We start from the raw sequence: 15,174 nt of genomic DNA on the forward strand, positions 1-15,174 counted from the left end.
TATATATATATATATGAAAGTGGATGGGTTTTATTACTGCCCTGAAGAAAAACTCCAGTGTAGCCTTGAAGTTCTACTAAGAATTTAGGTTTTATCAAGGAGAAAAAACATGAACTTGATCTCTGTAGAGACAAAACCCTGAAAGTATTAAAAAATATAGATGGAAAGGCTCTAAGAGGCTTCCCAGTGCATATTCAGGAGCATCTTCAGGTGCAGAGAAGCTGCAAAGAGCAGGAGATCCCAGAGCCAGAGCAGAAAACTTTGAGTTTTGAGCACAGAGCTGAGCTCTGCCAGACCTGGCTGATTATTCCTGAAAATTCTTTTGAACTGAGAGCAGCTGAGAGGTTTTGCTCTGTGAAAAGTGCTTTAGGGAAGAAGAAAAGAAGGATTATCAGCTGTAGAGGGTTAAGAATAAAAAGCAAAATAGAGCTCAGTAAATGCACTTGGTGTTGGCAGTTCCAAGGTGTATCTGCTCAGGCAGATTCAGGGAAGGTTACAGGGAAAGAACAAGAAGAATTCCATTTCTTTGGATTTTTTTTCTCCAGATTTCCTGTTTTTTTTTCTGTTGTTTAAGCTCTGATGGGCCAGCAGGTGAAATTAAATAAATCCAAAGCAAAGAGCCAGGTGGAGGGAAGATCCTGCAGGTGACATTTATCTGATGAACTCCTCCTCAGAGGTGCAGGACGTGTCTTCTTCTGTGCTTTCCTCCAGAGCTGGCAGGTTGCCCCACTGCAACACATTCACACCTGGTGGGAAGAAGACAAAGGGGGGGATGGAAAAAGATATTTTTGGATCGTGACTTTATTTTGAAGTTGCACAACTGTCTATTTTGAGAGAAAATAATCCCTGCAAAGCCCAGGAAGTCACGTTCAGGGTGAATAAATCTATTTTCTATCTTCCTTCAAAGTGATCTTGGGAGTGTTACTGTTTATTTTTTTTTCAGCCCAATTCAGAGGATAAATATTTATACAACCAATTATATAAATATAATATAACAGAAATATTATTTATGTTAACATGTTAAGAGAAAGAAAGTTTAAAGTCTTAGATTTTAAGATACAAGAGAAAAAATAGATTTAAGACAGAAAAAAATAAAAGTGGTTGCAAAGGTAAACAAGGAGTTGAGAATGCAGAACTGTAAGTTTGTGTGCTATAACATGACTAGCTAAGAAAACTTACACTGTAGCATAAGTCTATAAGACAAAATATTTAAAAATTAAGTTAAAAACATAAATATTTTTGTTAGCAGTGTTTTGTTAATCACTCTTTAAAAAGCCTTGTAATTAAGGATCTTTTAACCTTCTGAACCATGCAGTAAAGATGGAAGCCAAACTCACCCTTCCTGTCTATGTAAAAAAAAAAAAGCAAAATAAATCTCATAATCTAAAAAACTCAAAAGTTCCACCTCTAACTCATTCAAAATTCCTCCAAAAATCCCCCAGTAAAGCCATCCCCACCACTATAAATGCCCCTGCTTTTATCCTGGTGGTGGCCTTGCTGCAGAAAACCCTGACTGGTGCCCGCAGAGGGGGAGCTGCAGAGAGATTTACACCGAAATTTCCATCCACAGCTGCCTGCCCCCCAAAGAGTGCTTTTCTAGATTAGCAACACTTCCTCCACATGCCAGCCTGCTCCATCTGCTGGGGCTAAACTGGGGTGGTTTGGGTAAGGAAGGGCTGCTCATCACCTCCCTGGAGGGGAGGGGAGGGAAGGGAAGGGAAGGGAAGGGGTGCTCATCACCTCCATGGCTTGCAGAGAAAGGGAAAGAGAAGGTGTGCTCACCACCCTCCTGGTTTGAGAGGAAGGGAAGAGGTGTTCATCACCTCCCTGGTTTGGATGGAAGAGAAGGGAAGGTGGCCTCATCACCTCGCTGGTTTGAGGAAGGGAAGGTGTGTTCATCACCTCCATGGTTTGAGAGGAAGGAAATCATCCTCCTCCTCCTCATCCAGAGGAGGCAACGAGGCTGGGGATGGGTGTGGAACACAAACCCTGTGAGGAACCACCGAGGGAGCTGGGGGTGCTCACCTGGAGAAAAGGAGACTCAGGGGTGCCCTCCTCACCCTGCACAGCTCCTGAAAGGTGCCTGTGCTCAGCTGGGCTGGGCTCTTTCTGCAGGAACTGACAGAGCCAGAGCACACAGCCTGCAGCTGTGCCAAGAGAAATTCAGGCTGGATGTTAGGAAAAAGTGTTTTACAGAAAGGTGATAAAGTTCTGGAATGTTCTGCCCGGGGAGGTGGTGCAGTCACCATCCCTGGTGTGTTTAACCAAGCCTGGATGTGGCACTGGGGGCCAGGGTTCAGTTGGGGTGTTGGGGCTGGGCTGGACTCAGTGATCTTTGAGGTCTCTCCCAACCTGGTGATTCTGTGATGGGATGAGGATTTTAGGGAAAGGGAAGGAAACCAAGGTGTCCCTCACCAGAAGGGTCCAGCCTGTTGATGCCAAACACTGCCTGGCTGTGGAACATCCAGAGGTGGCCGTTGTTGCAGGACAGCAGGCAGGGCTTGCAGGGACAGGTCACGTGGTAGCCAACGACATTCCCACTGGGAAGGCAAGGGAAAGAGTGAGCCTGGGGAAAAGGTGGATCTGGGTGGCTTTTTGCAGCTCCAGTTAAAGAGCCCCAGTGGCAGAGCATTATGTAATGCTGGTGTTTTGATAGAGTTAAGGGAATGGGGTGAAACAAGTATCTTAAATATTTAGGGAACATCTGCTGGGAGTTACAGAATATCTGAGTTTTAGATCTTTGGCACACAGAGAAGCGTTTAGTAACCTAAATTGTGTAACCCAGATTAGTTTACATACCAACAAATGCTGGTGGATTTCTTTATTTGTTTTCCTTAGGAAGGGCAGTGATTCCAACCAGCAGAGAAGTTCCTCACACCCAAAACTCACCTGTACACAAGCACCCTGCACAGGAGGCTACCAGCAGCAGGAATGATGCAACTGAGAATTATGGAATGATTTGGGATGGAAAGGACCTTAAATCTCATTGAGTTCCACCCCTGCCATGGGCAGGGACATCTTCCACTGTCCCAGGGTGCTCCAACCTGGCCTGGGACACTTCAGGAGAGAAGTTCCTCACACCCAAAACCCACCTGTACACAAGCACCCTGCACAGGAGGCTACCAGCAGCAGGAATGATGCAACTGAGAATTATGGAATGATTTGGGATGGAAAGGACCTTAAATCTCATTGAGTTCCACCCCTGCCATGGGCAGGGACATCTTCCACTGTCCCAGGGTGCTCCAACCTGGCCTTGGACACTTCAGGATGGGGATGGGGCAGCCACAGCTTCTCTGGGCCAGATTATTGACTTTATCAACTCTCCTAGACTGAAACCATAACAACCATTTATCCATTTTTATGTGCTCCAATGAGATATTTCTGTTTCTCTATTTCTATCTATAAACCAAAATATTGTGTCCCTATCACAAGCCCCTCCTGTTCAAGTCTGAGAAAGGTAAAAATCTTGATCAGGGAGCTGAAAGAATTCTCTCAGATAACTGTGAGCTATTTGAGAGTTGTTGTTTTCACCCTTAAATATCAGGCATTAATAAGGAGGATAAAAGAACTCCAAGAACTTTAGCGACAGCATGTTCCATCTGCTCCCAACAACCCAATCTGCCAAGAGGATGTTCTATTAATTAGAGTATGAGTAACTGCTTCTTGCTGGGGCCTTATTCACAGAGAAATCTCACTGTTGAGGCACACATTTCATCGGGCAGGTGGCACACAAGCTTTCAGGAGACTCAGCCTCCTGAAAATACTGTCACATTTCCACTGGGGACTCACAGAAACACCCTTGCTCAGGCCGAGTTTCTCCCCAGCAGCATTAAATTTGCTGCAGGGAAGGCAAGCTGTTCCTCCAGGCACAGCTCCTGTGCTGCAGGAGGTGACAGCGAGGAGGGGACACGGGGCTGGGACACGGCAGGGACACCAGCTGTGAGCTCACCACTTCAAGCAGGCGATGTTCTTCAGTTTGCACTTGCAGATCTCAGTGAAGTAGCAGCTCCCGATGAAATCCACGGTTCTGCAGGAAGGAAATGAACACAGGTGTGGAGCTGTGGTGATCACAACCTCAGGGTCACAATAACACCGGGCTGAAGTCACCACAAAATGATGCTGCCATTGGCCCTGGGTGGTTTAAACCACAAGGTTCTACTTTCCTTTTGACTCTCAGCCCCACTCATATGGAAACTTTAATAAGAGACCCATGTGACATTGCATGAGTATCAAAAATCCTCTTAAAATAGCCCAGAAAAGCAGAGTTTGCTCTGTGCTCAGGGGCTCTCGGGCTCAGTGTGGCACTGTCACTGAAAGCCCTGATTTGGGACATTGCTGCCAAATCCCAGCTCAGAAACAGAACAATTCGAATCTCCGGGATGTTTAAACCCAAACCTGTGATTCCTTATCTCCTCTCCAACCCATACTTTCTGATTACCATGTCATTTCACAACCTGATTTCCTTACTATTCAAATCTGGCTATGGGAAAGCAGCACAGAGCCGAACCGGGGGAGAGTGCTGGCAGCAGCGACAGATCAGGTTTGTTCTGTTTGCGGGCCTTTATTTCAAATTCTAATCCTCGCTCCGGGAACGAGCGGGAGGAGCTTCCCGTGCCTGCTGAGCCCGTGTCACCCCTAAAAAAAAAAAATTGGAGTGTGGGTTTGCCCTGCACATCCTCGTTTTTTGTGCCCTGCCGTGGATTCGCGGGGCTGGGGATGCAGGGATGGGGTGACCCGGGTCTGCAGGGCTCAGCGGGATCCGTGTCCCCGTGCCCCGGTGGGACCCGCCCTTCCCCGCTCCCGGCGCTTACCCCGAGGGCGGGATGTCGGTGGAGTAGAGGTCGGTGTCGGTGTCGGCCAGCAGCACCGCCCGCATGCCCCGCCAGCTCAGCACCTGCCGGCAGAACCGGCAGCACAGCACGCTCACGGAGCGCTCCTCGAACGGGCCGCCGCTGGACGACATGGCTGCGAGCCCGCTCCGGTCCCGGTGCCTGTCCCTGTCCTTGTCCTTGTCCCGGTCCTGTCCCTGTCCTGTCCTGTCCTGTCCGGTCCCGGTCCCGGTCCCGCTCCGGCGCCAACAGCCACGCTCCCACCTGTCAGTTTGAATTCCCGACCGCGCCCTCCCATTGGGTGCCGCAGGCCACGCCCACCCTCATTGAAAAATCCGGTGGCACCACCCCTCCCGCCTGGCTATTGGTGGAAAGGCGCGCCGTGCCTCCATTCTATTGGCCATATCTGTTGTCACTCACATTCTCGTCCCGCCCCTGCGCCACGCTCCGCCGACGGGGCGGTGCCACGGGCGCCAAGCGGCGGGAAGAGGGGGCGGGCTCATCTTGGGGACGGCCATGTCTGATTGGTTGGAACACCCGTCGCTCATACCCAGCGCTCCGCGCCCATTGGCCGAGGCGCTGGGCGGGGCGGGGCGGTGGCGGGCCGGTTCGGGGGACCGGGCGGCGGGTGCCAGCGGCCGGAGGACGCCCGGCTGCGGGAGGCGGCTCCGCAGCGCCCAGGTAATGGCCCCGCCCGGCCGCCCGCGGGACCCCCCCACGCTTCCTCTCCCCGCCGCCCGCATTGTTCTTCCCGGGCGGGATGCGGATCCGGCGGGTGCCGTGTTTATTTATTTCTTCCTCCCGTACGCGCATCTCCCGCGGGGGCTGCGGCAGCGCGCCCTCCCTCCTCCCCCCTCCCAAAAAAAGAGGGAAGGAATCCAAATGGAAAAGAAAAGCCGGGGGAAAAGTTGTGTCCCGCCCTGCCCAGCGCAGCGGGCGCTGGAAGAAACCCTAAATCACCCCCCAGAAAAAAAGCCGAAAAGGGAGAAGCTGCGGGCGGAGCCGCCCGGCGGGGGCGCGCCCGGTGTGCCCGGGGCTGCCGGCGGGGCCGAGCCCGCGCTCGGCGGGGATGCTGCGGGGCCCGGCGAGCCCCCACGGCCCCGGGACCCCCGGCAGCCGCTCCCCAAATTCTCCCCCGGGACCTGAACCCCAAATTCCCGGGATCTGCGCCCCAAAAGCCGCTCCCCAAATTCTCCCCCGGGACCTGAACCCCAAATTCTCTCCCAGGATCTGCGCCCCAATTCAACCCCAAATTCCCTCCCGGGACCTGCACCCCAAATCAACCTCAAATTTCCCCCCAGGACCTGCACCCCAAATCAACCCTAGCTCCCACCAGAGCCGCATCCCAAAGGAGCCCCATTCCACCGGGAGCCGCTCCCCAAATTCTCTTCTGGGACATGCACCGCAAATGAACCCCAAATTCTCTCCCGGGATCTGAACCCCACATCAACCCCAGCTTCTCCCCCGGGACCTGAGCCCCAAATTCTCTCCTGGGATCTGCATCCTAAATCAACCCCAAATTCTCCCCCAGGACCTGAATCCCAAATTTTGCCCCGGGACCTGCACCCCAAATGAGCCCCAAATTCTCCCCCGGGCCCTGCACCCCACATCAACCCCAGCTCCCACCGGAGCCGCATCCCAAAGGATCCCTGCTCCCCAAACCATCCCCTCTTCCACCGGGAGCCGCACCCCAAATCCCCCCCCGGGAGTCGCTCCCCAATTCCCCCCCGGTTCCCTGGGAGCTGCACCCCAAATGTCCCCGGGATGTCCCCAGGGAGCCGCTGTGCCCCAGCCACCGCCGGTCCCCGGTGTAGGCGTGTTCCCTGGTCACCTGGCCGGGCTGCAGTTTCAGCCTCACACTGCTCTGCTCAAAGGACGATTTGCAATGTCAGGGTGTCAGGGCAGCTTTGCTTCCCGTCACAAATTTGGGCTGCGAGGAGTAATTTTCTAAATATATATATATTATTGTTATTTTTTTTTTGTATTTGCAGGCAAGCAAACCAAAGCTGCTTCTCCTCTGCTGCTGCTCTCGTTTGGGATTTGATTTGCATCATCTCTGAGCCCATTAAAATAAATAAATAAAAAAAAAAAGAGGAGAAGAGAGGAAAAAAAAATAAAAAAGGGCAAACCAAACCCACACAAAACATGTGCGGAAGGACTTCCACTCCCTGGCTGTGCTATTGAGGATCAGGAAGAGCCTTTGGGGCTGCAGGATCTCGCCAGGCTGATGCTGCTGCTCAAGGATTTGGTGCAGGGAGACAAAACTGCTGCCTCTTCCATCCGCTGATCTCAACATCTGCATTTTCCTGCTGCTGTGCTCCCTCTCACACCCTCTCTCCATGGACTGATTTTTTGATTTTTTTCCCTTTTTGCGGGGGGGGGAGGGAAGGACGAGCAGAAAGCCAAGGCATCGTGCTGAGAGGAGCGAAAATTCCCTTTCTGTCTCGTGTTCTGGTGGATCTCTTTCGAGGTTATTCAGCTTTTTGGAAAAGAAAACATGACGTCGCCAGCAAAATTCAAAAAGGATAAGGAGATCATAGCTGAATATGACACTCAAGTGAAAGGTAAGGAACGGTTTTATTTCCATCCCTTCACTGCAAGCCTGCCTGGCGATTGTAGGAGTTTACAGTGGATGTTTGGGTGGGGAAGAGGGAAATCATTTGCAGATTGCCTGGAATTTGCAGGGTTTTTTTTGGGAATACAAAGCTGGGTCGGGTTTGCAGTGCTGTGTCCGTCCCCATGGGGCAGTTCGTGCTTTGGTGCTGCTGTTTTTAGGGTACCACAGCGAGGGGTTTTTTATGGAATACCCACATTTTTGAGTTCGGGGCGATCCATCTTTTCCTGCCTGCCGTTCCCAGAGACGGCTTTGCATGTGAAATATGAGAGGCAGGGAATTGCTTTTTAATCCTCTGCCTGTCATGGGAATCTTTGAACAATCTGTGCAGTGTCACAGGAGCATATTTCCACTGCTGCTGATGGGGGACTGTGCTCCAGGGTCCCTGGGAAGCTGTTTGTGCTAGAAACTTCCATTATTCAGGATTTTCCTCGGGGTGAGTCCATCATAATTCCCTGCTTTTCCTTGCCGTGCTGGAGTGTAACACCTCGAGGCTGCAGTGTGGGTGTGGGTGTACACACACACACACAGAGTGAAAAATGAATAAATGAATAAAACTCGTGCAGCAGCGTTATTCCCATCAGCACAGGGAATAATATACAGATTTAAACAGTGGGCTTTGCAATGACCATGAAGGTCTCCTGCAGAATTCAGCTGGCCATCATGTGCCCTAGGTTAAAAAAAAAAAAAAAAGGTGGAATTACCCCCTGAGCTGCTTATTTTTGTGAAGTTTTCGGGATAAGACGTATTTAAAAGGATAATTAGGGCTTGTGCATGGCTTGATACGTCGCTGCTAGGAAGTTCTGAGATTCAGTGATTTATCTAATTGGTTGAAACTTGCTTGGTATGCTCAGAGCATGCAGGAAAGATGGCCTTCGGGCAGGGCTGATTGAGTTAAATCAATGCAATTTGAAAAAAAAAAAAAAGCCAGATTTAAATCTGAGTAGGAAACCTAGATTCAAATTGACAATTAAGATATTGTTTTGCAATTAGGTGCTCAGTTATTTTTCCTGCTGGGGAGGAGGGTCTGCTTGTTGGTTGCAAATCATTACAACATTTTGTCCTACAAGACGTGTCCTACCCTGACCCCAGTGCCCTGCACCTAAAAGCAGTTTGGGTACTTATGTTGAAAAATGCTTATTTGAGCAAATATGAAGCTGTGTTGAGAGTTTATTTTGATTTTTTTCCCTTTAATATTGAGGTTCTTAAAGTTAGAAATGGAGAAGGGCGTGTTTCTCTTTTACTGGTTTAGTTTCTATTCCTGTTTTCTTGCTGTCTTTGGAACTGGGAATTGCAGTCAGCATCAAATTAGAGGCTTGGAGGCTCTTTCATTATTTACCCCATCAAAATGTGCGTGATGGATGCGAGCTCACAGTCACAATATTTGGGAATAACACGGAAAGGAGGCTTTAGAATTAGCAAAGCACATCCTCTCACCTCTCAGCTCTTGCATGAATTAGAAATCCTTCCCTTCCTTTTCAGACAAGAGACCAGGAAAATGGGAAGGAGCCTTCCTTGCTGCTGCCAGAGCTCAGCTCATCTCTGGGGCTGTCGATTGACCTGGAAATGTCCTCCCAAAAGTGGATTGCAGTAATGGCACATGGATTTTTATTTGTTTTTTTGCTTTTTGGCCTCATAAAGCATTGCTGTCTGCGATGCAGGAGGTTAAGGAGGCCGGAAGCGTGTGAAGGGGTCAGGAGGAGCTGGGAGAAGGGGGTTTCCTTCCTGAATTGGGGTGAGGGCAGGGATGCCTTCACCTCGGCATGTTTGTCTCCTCTCCCAGCTTGGCTCTGGGGAAGGAGGTGCTGATCCATCTCCTGCCCCTCCTTGGAGGGAGGTGTAGAGGGACCAGACAGCTCAGAAATGCACAGGACAGTCCTGCAGCAACCCTGTCCTACATCCCCTGGTTTATTTTAGAGCTTTTCCTTTCCCTTTTCCGCCCAGCACTGATTTCAGGAGCAGCTTTGACAATGGGGATCCTTGTCTCCCTGCCTTTAGGTACCAGCTTTGGAGGGAGACTTTGCTCCTTTGAAAACACCACAAACCTTTGCTTGTTTTGTGCTTTACATCACTCCCCAAAATTTCTCTCATGACAGTCCCACAGGTAGCTGAGTGCTGAGCTGGGCACTGCTGTGGTTCCTTAGGGAATCTCTCAGCTCCAATTCCAGGCACGTGCAGCTCTCTCCATCCCAGTGGCAGGATGGGATGGTGCTGAATCCATTGAAACCCACAAGTGTGGTGGTGCTGCCTCCTCACCAAGCGCACCAAGGTTCTTACAGAGTGATTTTGGTGTCCTGCTCCCTCAGTTGTGGGAACAGCATGGAAATGTTAACTCTGAAATGCTTTCCCTGAGCTGGGAAGGGGAGCAGGGGCTGTGGGGGTGAGATGAATCACGTGTTGGCGTGCTACACGAATTGTGAGGTGGCATCTGCTCCTCTGATGAGAAAACTCGGATATTTTTTGCTGGCATTTAGAAACTTGCGGTGTTTTTTGTGCTTTGCTCTGCGCTGGGAGCCGTGTTTAGAGGCTTCCTTTAAAACCCTTAATCCACAAACACCTCCTTAAGCACTTTAAATGATTGCTAATGGAATGATGGAGCTTTGTTTAAAAATTTAATAGCCTTAAGTGGTTAATCAGAAACCATTTAAAGAATGGCTTGATTAATAGATCATCAGGAGGCAAAATTTTTGATTTTCTGTTGCTGAATGAGCTCGGTGGTTTTTATTGAAAAAGTGGCAGCAGGGCAAAGGATATGGAATGGTTTGGGATGGGAAGGATCTTAAAGCTCATCTCACGGGCAGGGACACCTTCCACCATCCCAGGCTGCTCCAAGTGTCCAGCCTGGCCTTGGGCACGTCCAGGGATGGGGTGTGGATGGGTGACACTCTGTTCTCCTGTAACCACGAGCTGTAGGTATTTGTTGTCTCCCCACAGCCATTTCTGTGCCTCTTTTGGGTTGGAGCTGGCTCTTCCTGTGGTTTGTGCGTGTGGTGAGATAAACATTTGAATGAAAGCAATTTCTGAACTGAAGATTTTTTTAACCAAAGTTACCGTGCAGCGATCAGGGGGCGTGGAGGGAACGAGGAGCTCCTTCCTGGTGACCTGTGCACTCTGCTTGTACATCTGTGGAGGTGGCTGGAACCAGGCTGGACACAGCCTTGAGTTCTTGGTCTGACCCTCTGACTGACCACCAGAGGATGTGCTGGATTGCCCAGTGACCCCATGGTCTCCAACATCTGGAGGTTCAGCTCCAAACCCACTCTGCAGAGGAGAATTAACCCACAGAGGTGCCCAGACACGCTGATTTTCCCCAACACCTGCCCTGACCTCCAGCCTTCCTCCGTTGGTTCCATGGTTTGTCCTCCCTGCTCTTGGACAGGGACTCCTTGGAGTGCCTTTTCTGAGGAAATTCCAACAGGAATCCATGTCAAGCAGTCAGAATTCTCCTGCCAGGATGACCCAGGGCCGGCAGGGGAGGGAAGAGCTGCTTTGATACCTCCCCGTGCCATGTGCTCACAAAGCCTGGGAGCCCTGTGAAGCTGCAGAGTGAGATTCCCTCACTCCATATGGAGCCTTTGATATCTCAAGCTCATCCCCTTGTCTGGATTGTCTCTCCCAATTCCTTTGTGCAAGTTGTGGTGAGGCAGAGATAATTAATTTATGCTGTGCAGTGTGTTCCATGTGAGGTTGGGATGCTGCCTCTGTGTGCCCGAGCGAGCACTGTCAGGGTGTTTTTTGGTTTAATATATTAAATTGGAGTGTACACTTGCTGAGGAAAGAAAAGCCAGTGATTTATCTCTTAATTCTCCTTTTCTTTCTCCTCATGTCCCACGAGAGCCTTATATTTAATTAGTTTGTATAAAGCTTCAGTAAATAGCTCCATGGTTTGAGCTGCAGAAATTTAATACTGACATTTTTTTACACAGCGAGGCCTCATAAACCACTTCTGTCCTTGAGTGGTTGCTAGCAAAGGTTAAAATGCATCTCTTGCAGATCTTGCAGCCCAGCCCAAAAAGTGCTAAAAATATGACAAATGGATGAGGTAATTTACAGCAGAAGCAAGCAGAGCCCAGAGGTGGCTGTGTGGTTGCTGAGCTGAGTTTGTCTTTGCTAAGGGAAGATTCCTGATAAGAAATCCTGATAAGAAATAAGAAAATAAGGTTCAGGCAACCTCCCAGCTGCCATCACACTCAGGCTACTGAAATATCTCAAACTTTCCCTTAAACCTCCCCAAAATGGCTGATAAATTTTGGATAAGTCCCTTTTCCTTCTCTGTGTTGAACATCTGAGAGTGTGTCTGACCTGATTGTGATTTTTTGCCTTAAATGCTGTGTGGAAATCTCATTTGTATGGTCCATCTTCCTGAGGGATGCTCGGCGGTTTTTAATCCCGGTGAGCTCTCCCAACTGGTCCAGCCCTTCTGGGTGTGAAAGATGGCAAAAGTAGCTGTGATGGGGCCAGCAGCTCTAATGTGGGGGCTGGAAGGGAAGTGTGATGCTTTTGGTGATGAATTGAAGCAAAAATTGGCATTTCTCTCAACGGTTGCAGGGTTTTTTTACAGAATAGCCTTCAGATTTTTAGATCAATGAGCTGAGCTCACTGTCATTTATTTTACTGCTGAACCCGTGCACTTTGGGATTTTTCAGTGGTGTTGATGTTGCACATAAATGTTGATTTCTCTTTTGTGTTCACCACCTGTTCAGGTCACCAGGTTGGTCACTGCCCACTGTGACTGATCCTTGGGTGGGATTCCCAGAGTTTTTAATACACCCTATAAAGAGACTTTTCAACCACTCACCCCGGCGTGGTTGAGTGCAACAATCCTGAATTCTGATATTTTAACTCTGCATGCGTTGGATTAACGTTCCCATTTAAAATGTAAAACTACCTTTTAAGGGGTTTTTGCAGTTAATCAGGGCTCTGTGCCTGTAAGTGATTCCATTTGTTTGCAACAATGACTTGCTCCAAACTCTGGAATTGCTGTGGAATCATCTGGTTTTCTGCAGTTCCTGATAGTGCTAATAATCCCTTGAGTTTTGGAGCTGGATTGGGCCAGCCAAGCAGCCTTGGTGCCAGAAAAGGGGGAAGGGGGCGTTGGGAGACTGCCTTGATCTTCCAGCAATAGTTTGTGTTTTTGTGTCCAACTCCTGCTAATGGATTATTAATGAGGATGGAAAGAGGTGAAGGAATGCAGAGTCTGTCTTCTTTCCTCTCCAGCTCCAAAATACTTTTTTATTTTTTTCAGTTTCATCAGGTGTTGGAAGGCTGGAGAGCAAAGCTGACCAAACCACTCCATCCTCTTAAGTGCTGCAGTTCCCTCCAAAAGCAGAGGGAATTGCCAGTGTAACTCCAGTAGGATTCTATAAAAAGTTTACTGGTAATAGCCAGTTTTCCCTGACTCCCAGCTAAGGGACAGGACGTTTTTCCTCAGCTCTAAATGATTTCCTTTCGTGGTAAAGTTACAAATTAGTATCTTTCCCTTTTCCTGTCAGTTAAAAGGCTCGACTCCTCTTTTATTCTTTTTTTAAATCCTTACTAATTTTTTTTTGGCCATTTTGGGGATTTACTTGGAAGAATCTCTTTGCCTGGTCAACTTTTTTTTCAGCTGTCGCTATGAAGAGTGAAAAATCTGAACCTTTGTTGAGATGGAAAGTATGTTCAAACACATGTTCCCTTGAATGGCTTTCGCTGCGCCATGCACAGTTGATATTCATTACTCACAACTTTATTTAGTTCATTTTTTGGTATGACTTTCACAGATTTCATGGTTTCTCTCTGAGAATTCCTGCAACATCACGGGTGTCCTGCTCTTGGAATGCTGTCAGTGCTTTGTAGGCGAGGGAGGCAAATGCAATTATGGGATTTATTGTGGGATAAAAGTGTGGAAGAAAATGGGAGAAAGGGTCTTGACCTTGCAGTAATTCCATCAGTAGAGACCAGTCTCCATTTTTACTTTCTCTCTCCCCTTTTCTTCCCAAATTGCAGCGCTCTAGTAGACAAAACAGGGCCTTCTTTCTGTGAAATCCCTGGGCAGTGGTCATTGAAACTCTTGGTGTGTTTGAAGTCAGAAACCATATGGATGTAATGTGAGGAAGCTCAACTGCTGTTTTTCCAAGAAGATGCTGTAAATGGATTGGAACCATTTAAAACGTTGTAATTTTTTGCCATCAAAGTAACTATTTGCTGTTGTTAAACTGGAAATCTTCTGACCCAGTTGTTTTGCTTTGAGTTTAGAGTTAATCACAGCTTCTCTGAAGGTGTTGCTAAATGTGCTGCAGAAATTCTTAGGTCTTCAAGGGTTTCCAGCAATGCTTCACATTGATTTGTGTGAAATGAGCTGAATTAGGCCAGGGGAGCTGCCTTACCCTGTGCCACATGAGCAGCTCCTCCTTTTTGACTCTTGAGAAGGAGCCAAATAACCAGATTAATCCAAACCCAGAGTGGATTTCAATCTCCAGCCCTCAACTGCTGCAGCAGGGCGAGTTAGTTGGTCCTGCCACATCTGATGTTGGCTTTGTTGTTTTTATTTTTATTTTTTTCTTAAATCATAGGACTTTCCAGGAAGAGCTTCTTGGCTTCTTGCAAGTAGGGAAGGATTTTTGGTTTGTTTTTGTACCGCTGTCATTGGATGATGGTTTTCCTGCAGGGAGGAAACCATGGAACGATGCAATTTATAGATGGGGAGTGCTTGCAAATTGAATCTACTTAAAATAACGACAGTTGTTGCCTGGGAAAAAGTCCCTGAGTGTGTCTTGGGCCAGCAGTCCAGTCCCACTGCAGGGCATGCTCAAAGTTTGTGAATTTAGGTGGGAAAATGGGGAAATTCCACGGCATCCTTTTCTTCATGCAGGTTCACACTGGAGCAGGGCTCTTGCTGTCCTACAGCTCCGAATGTGTGGTTCTAAAACACATTTTATGTGATTCTGCTGCTTCTAGGAAAAAATAAAAATAGGGGATATTCACGTATTTCATTAGCACTGTTTGTGGTAAAATATGGGGAATATTTTGGGATAGGATTATGAATCCAAGAAACTTGCACTCATCCACCAGGTGTAATTCCTCAGTGTGGGCAGGGCTGTGGCCACCACGGCCAGCTGGTGGCTGCTGGGGTGTGACAATTCTCCTTCTTCCACCCCAGTTCCTCTGGGAAGGGCTGCAGGAGGCTGTCTCAAGTGTTTTCCTGGGAAATGACAGCTGTGAGGAGTGAGCTCCTCCCCAGGCCATGGTGGCACTGTGAATATCCATCCCTGAGTGGAAATGAAGCTTGCTGCAAAGCTGATGCTCTCCCACCTTCCTGGGAAGCCAGAGCAGGATCAAGTGCCTGTAAAGCAGAATCAGGGAATTGTTTGGATGTGCCAAGATGCTGACATCCCTTCTCTCTGGCAGGGCTGCTTTCCTGGCTGGAGCATTGGGCAAATCCACTGTCAAAGTCCTATTTAGCTCCCTATTTATCTATTAATTTATCTATGTATTCTTTTGGTTATGGGAAAATGTAAATTCAGATCTGTGACCTATAAAGCAAATTATCAGGGGTGTGTTTGAAATACATCAAAATCTGAGGACAGAAAAGCACTAATAAGAATATAATTAATAAGAAGCAGCCATTGTTGCTGTGAGAAGGAAAAAAGTCTGAATTTTCCTTCATCTGTGCAGGGGATGAATGAATGAATGACAGTGACAAAGCAGAGTGTGGAGGTGCAGATCCCTGAGCAGGCCCATGGAGGTTTTTCC

The 15,174-nt window shown here is 48.5% G+C and overlaps 2 protein-coding genes across 5 annotated transcripts in view; one reads left to right on the plus strand and one right to left on the minus strand.

Annotated features, from left to right (window-relative positions):
• Nucleotides 1-460: 460 nt before the first annotated feature.
• On the minus strand, nucleotides 461-5,019 carry FAM72A (family with sequence similarity 72 member A). Its single transcript, XM_041422707.1, has 4 exons — nucleotides 4,812-5,019; nucleotides 3,950-4,027; nucleotides 2,416-2,540; nucleotides 461-746 (listed from the first exon to the last, which is right to left on the minus strand). Exons 1-4 carry the CDS (start codon nucleotides 4,961-4,963, stop codon nucleotides 652-654), a joined length of 450 nt encoding a protein of 149 aa, XP_041278641.1. The 5' UTR covers nucleotides 4,964-5,019; the 3' UTR covers nucleotides 461-651.
• A 410-nt stretch (nucleotides 5,020-5,429) lies between these two features.
• SRGAP2 (SLIT-ROBO Rho GTPase activating protein 2) overlaps nucleotides 5,430-15,174 on the plus strand; it is a 99,771-nt gene continuing 90,026 nt past the window's right edge. For all 4 annotated transcript variants that reach the window (XM_041422596.1, XM_041422597.1, XM_041422598.1 and 1 more), the window contains exons 1-2: nucleotides 5,430-5,510; nucleotides 6,821-7,393. In XM_041422596.1, coding sequence (XP_041278530.1) covers nucleotides 7,327-7,393 — 67 coding nt within the window. In that variant the 5' untranslated portion in view covers nucleotides 5,430-5,510; nucleotides 6,821-7,326. The remainder of the gene's footprint in view (nucleotides 5,511-6,820; nucleotides 7,394-15,174) is intronic.

The sequence above is a fragment of the Onychostruthus taczanowskii genome, unplaced genomic scaffold, assembly GCF_017590055.1.
Source record: "Onychostruthus taczanowskii isolate IOZ18803 unplaced genomic scaffold, ASM1759005v1 scaffold74, whole genome shotgun sequence".
Classification (NCBI taxonomy): Eukaryota; Metazoa; Chordata; class Aves; order Passeriformes; family Passeridae; genus Onychostruthus; species Onychostruthus taczanowskii.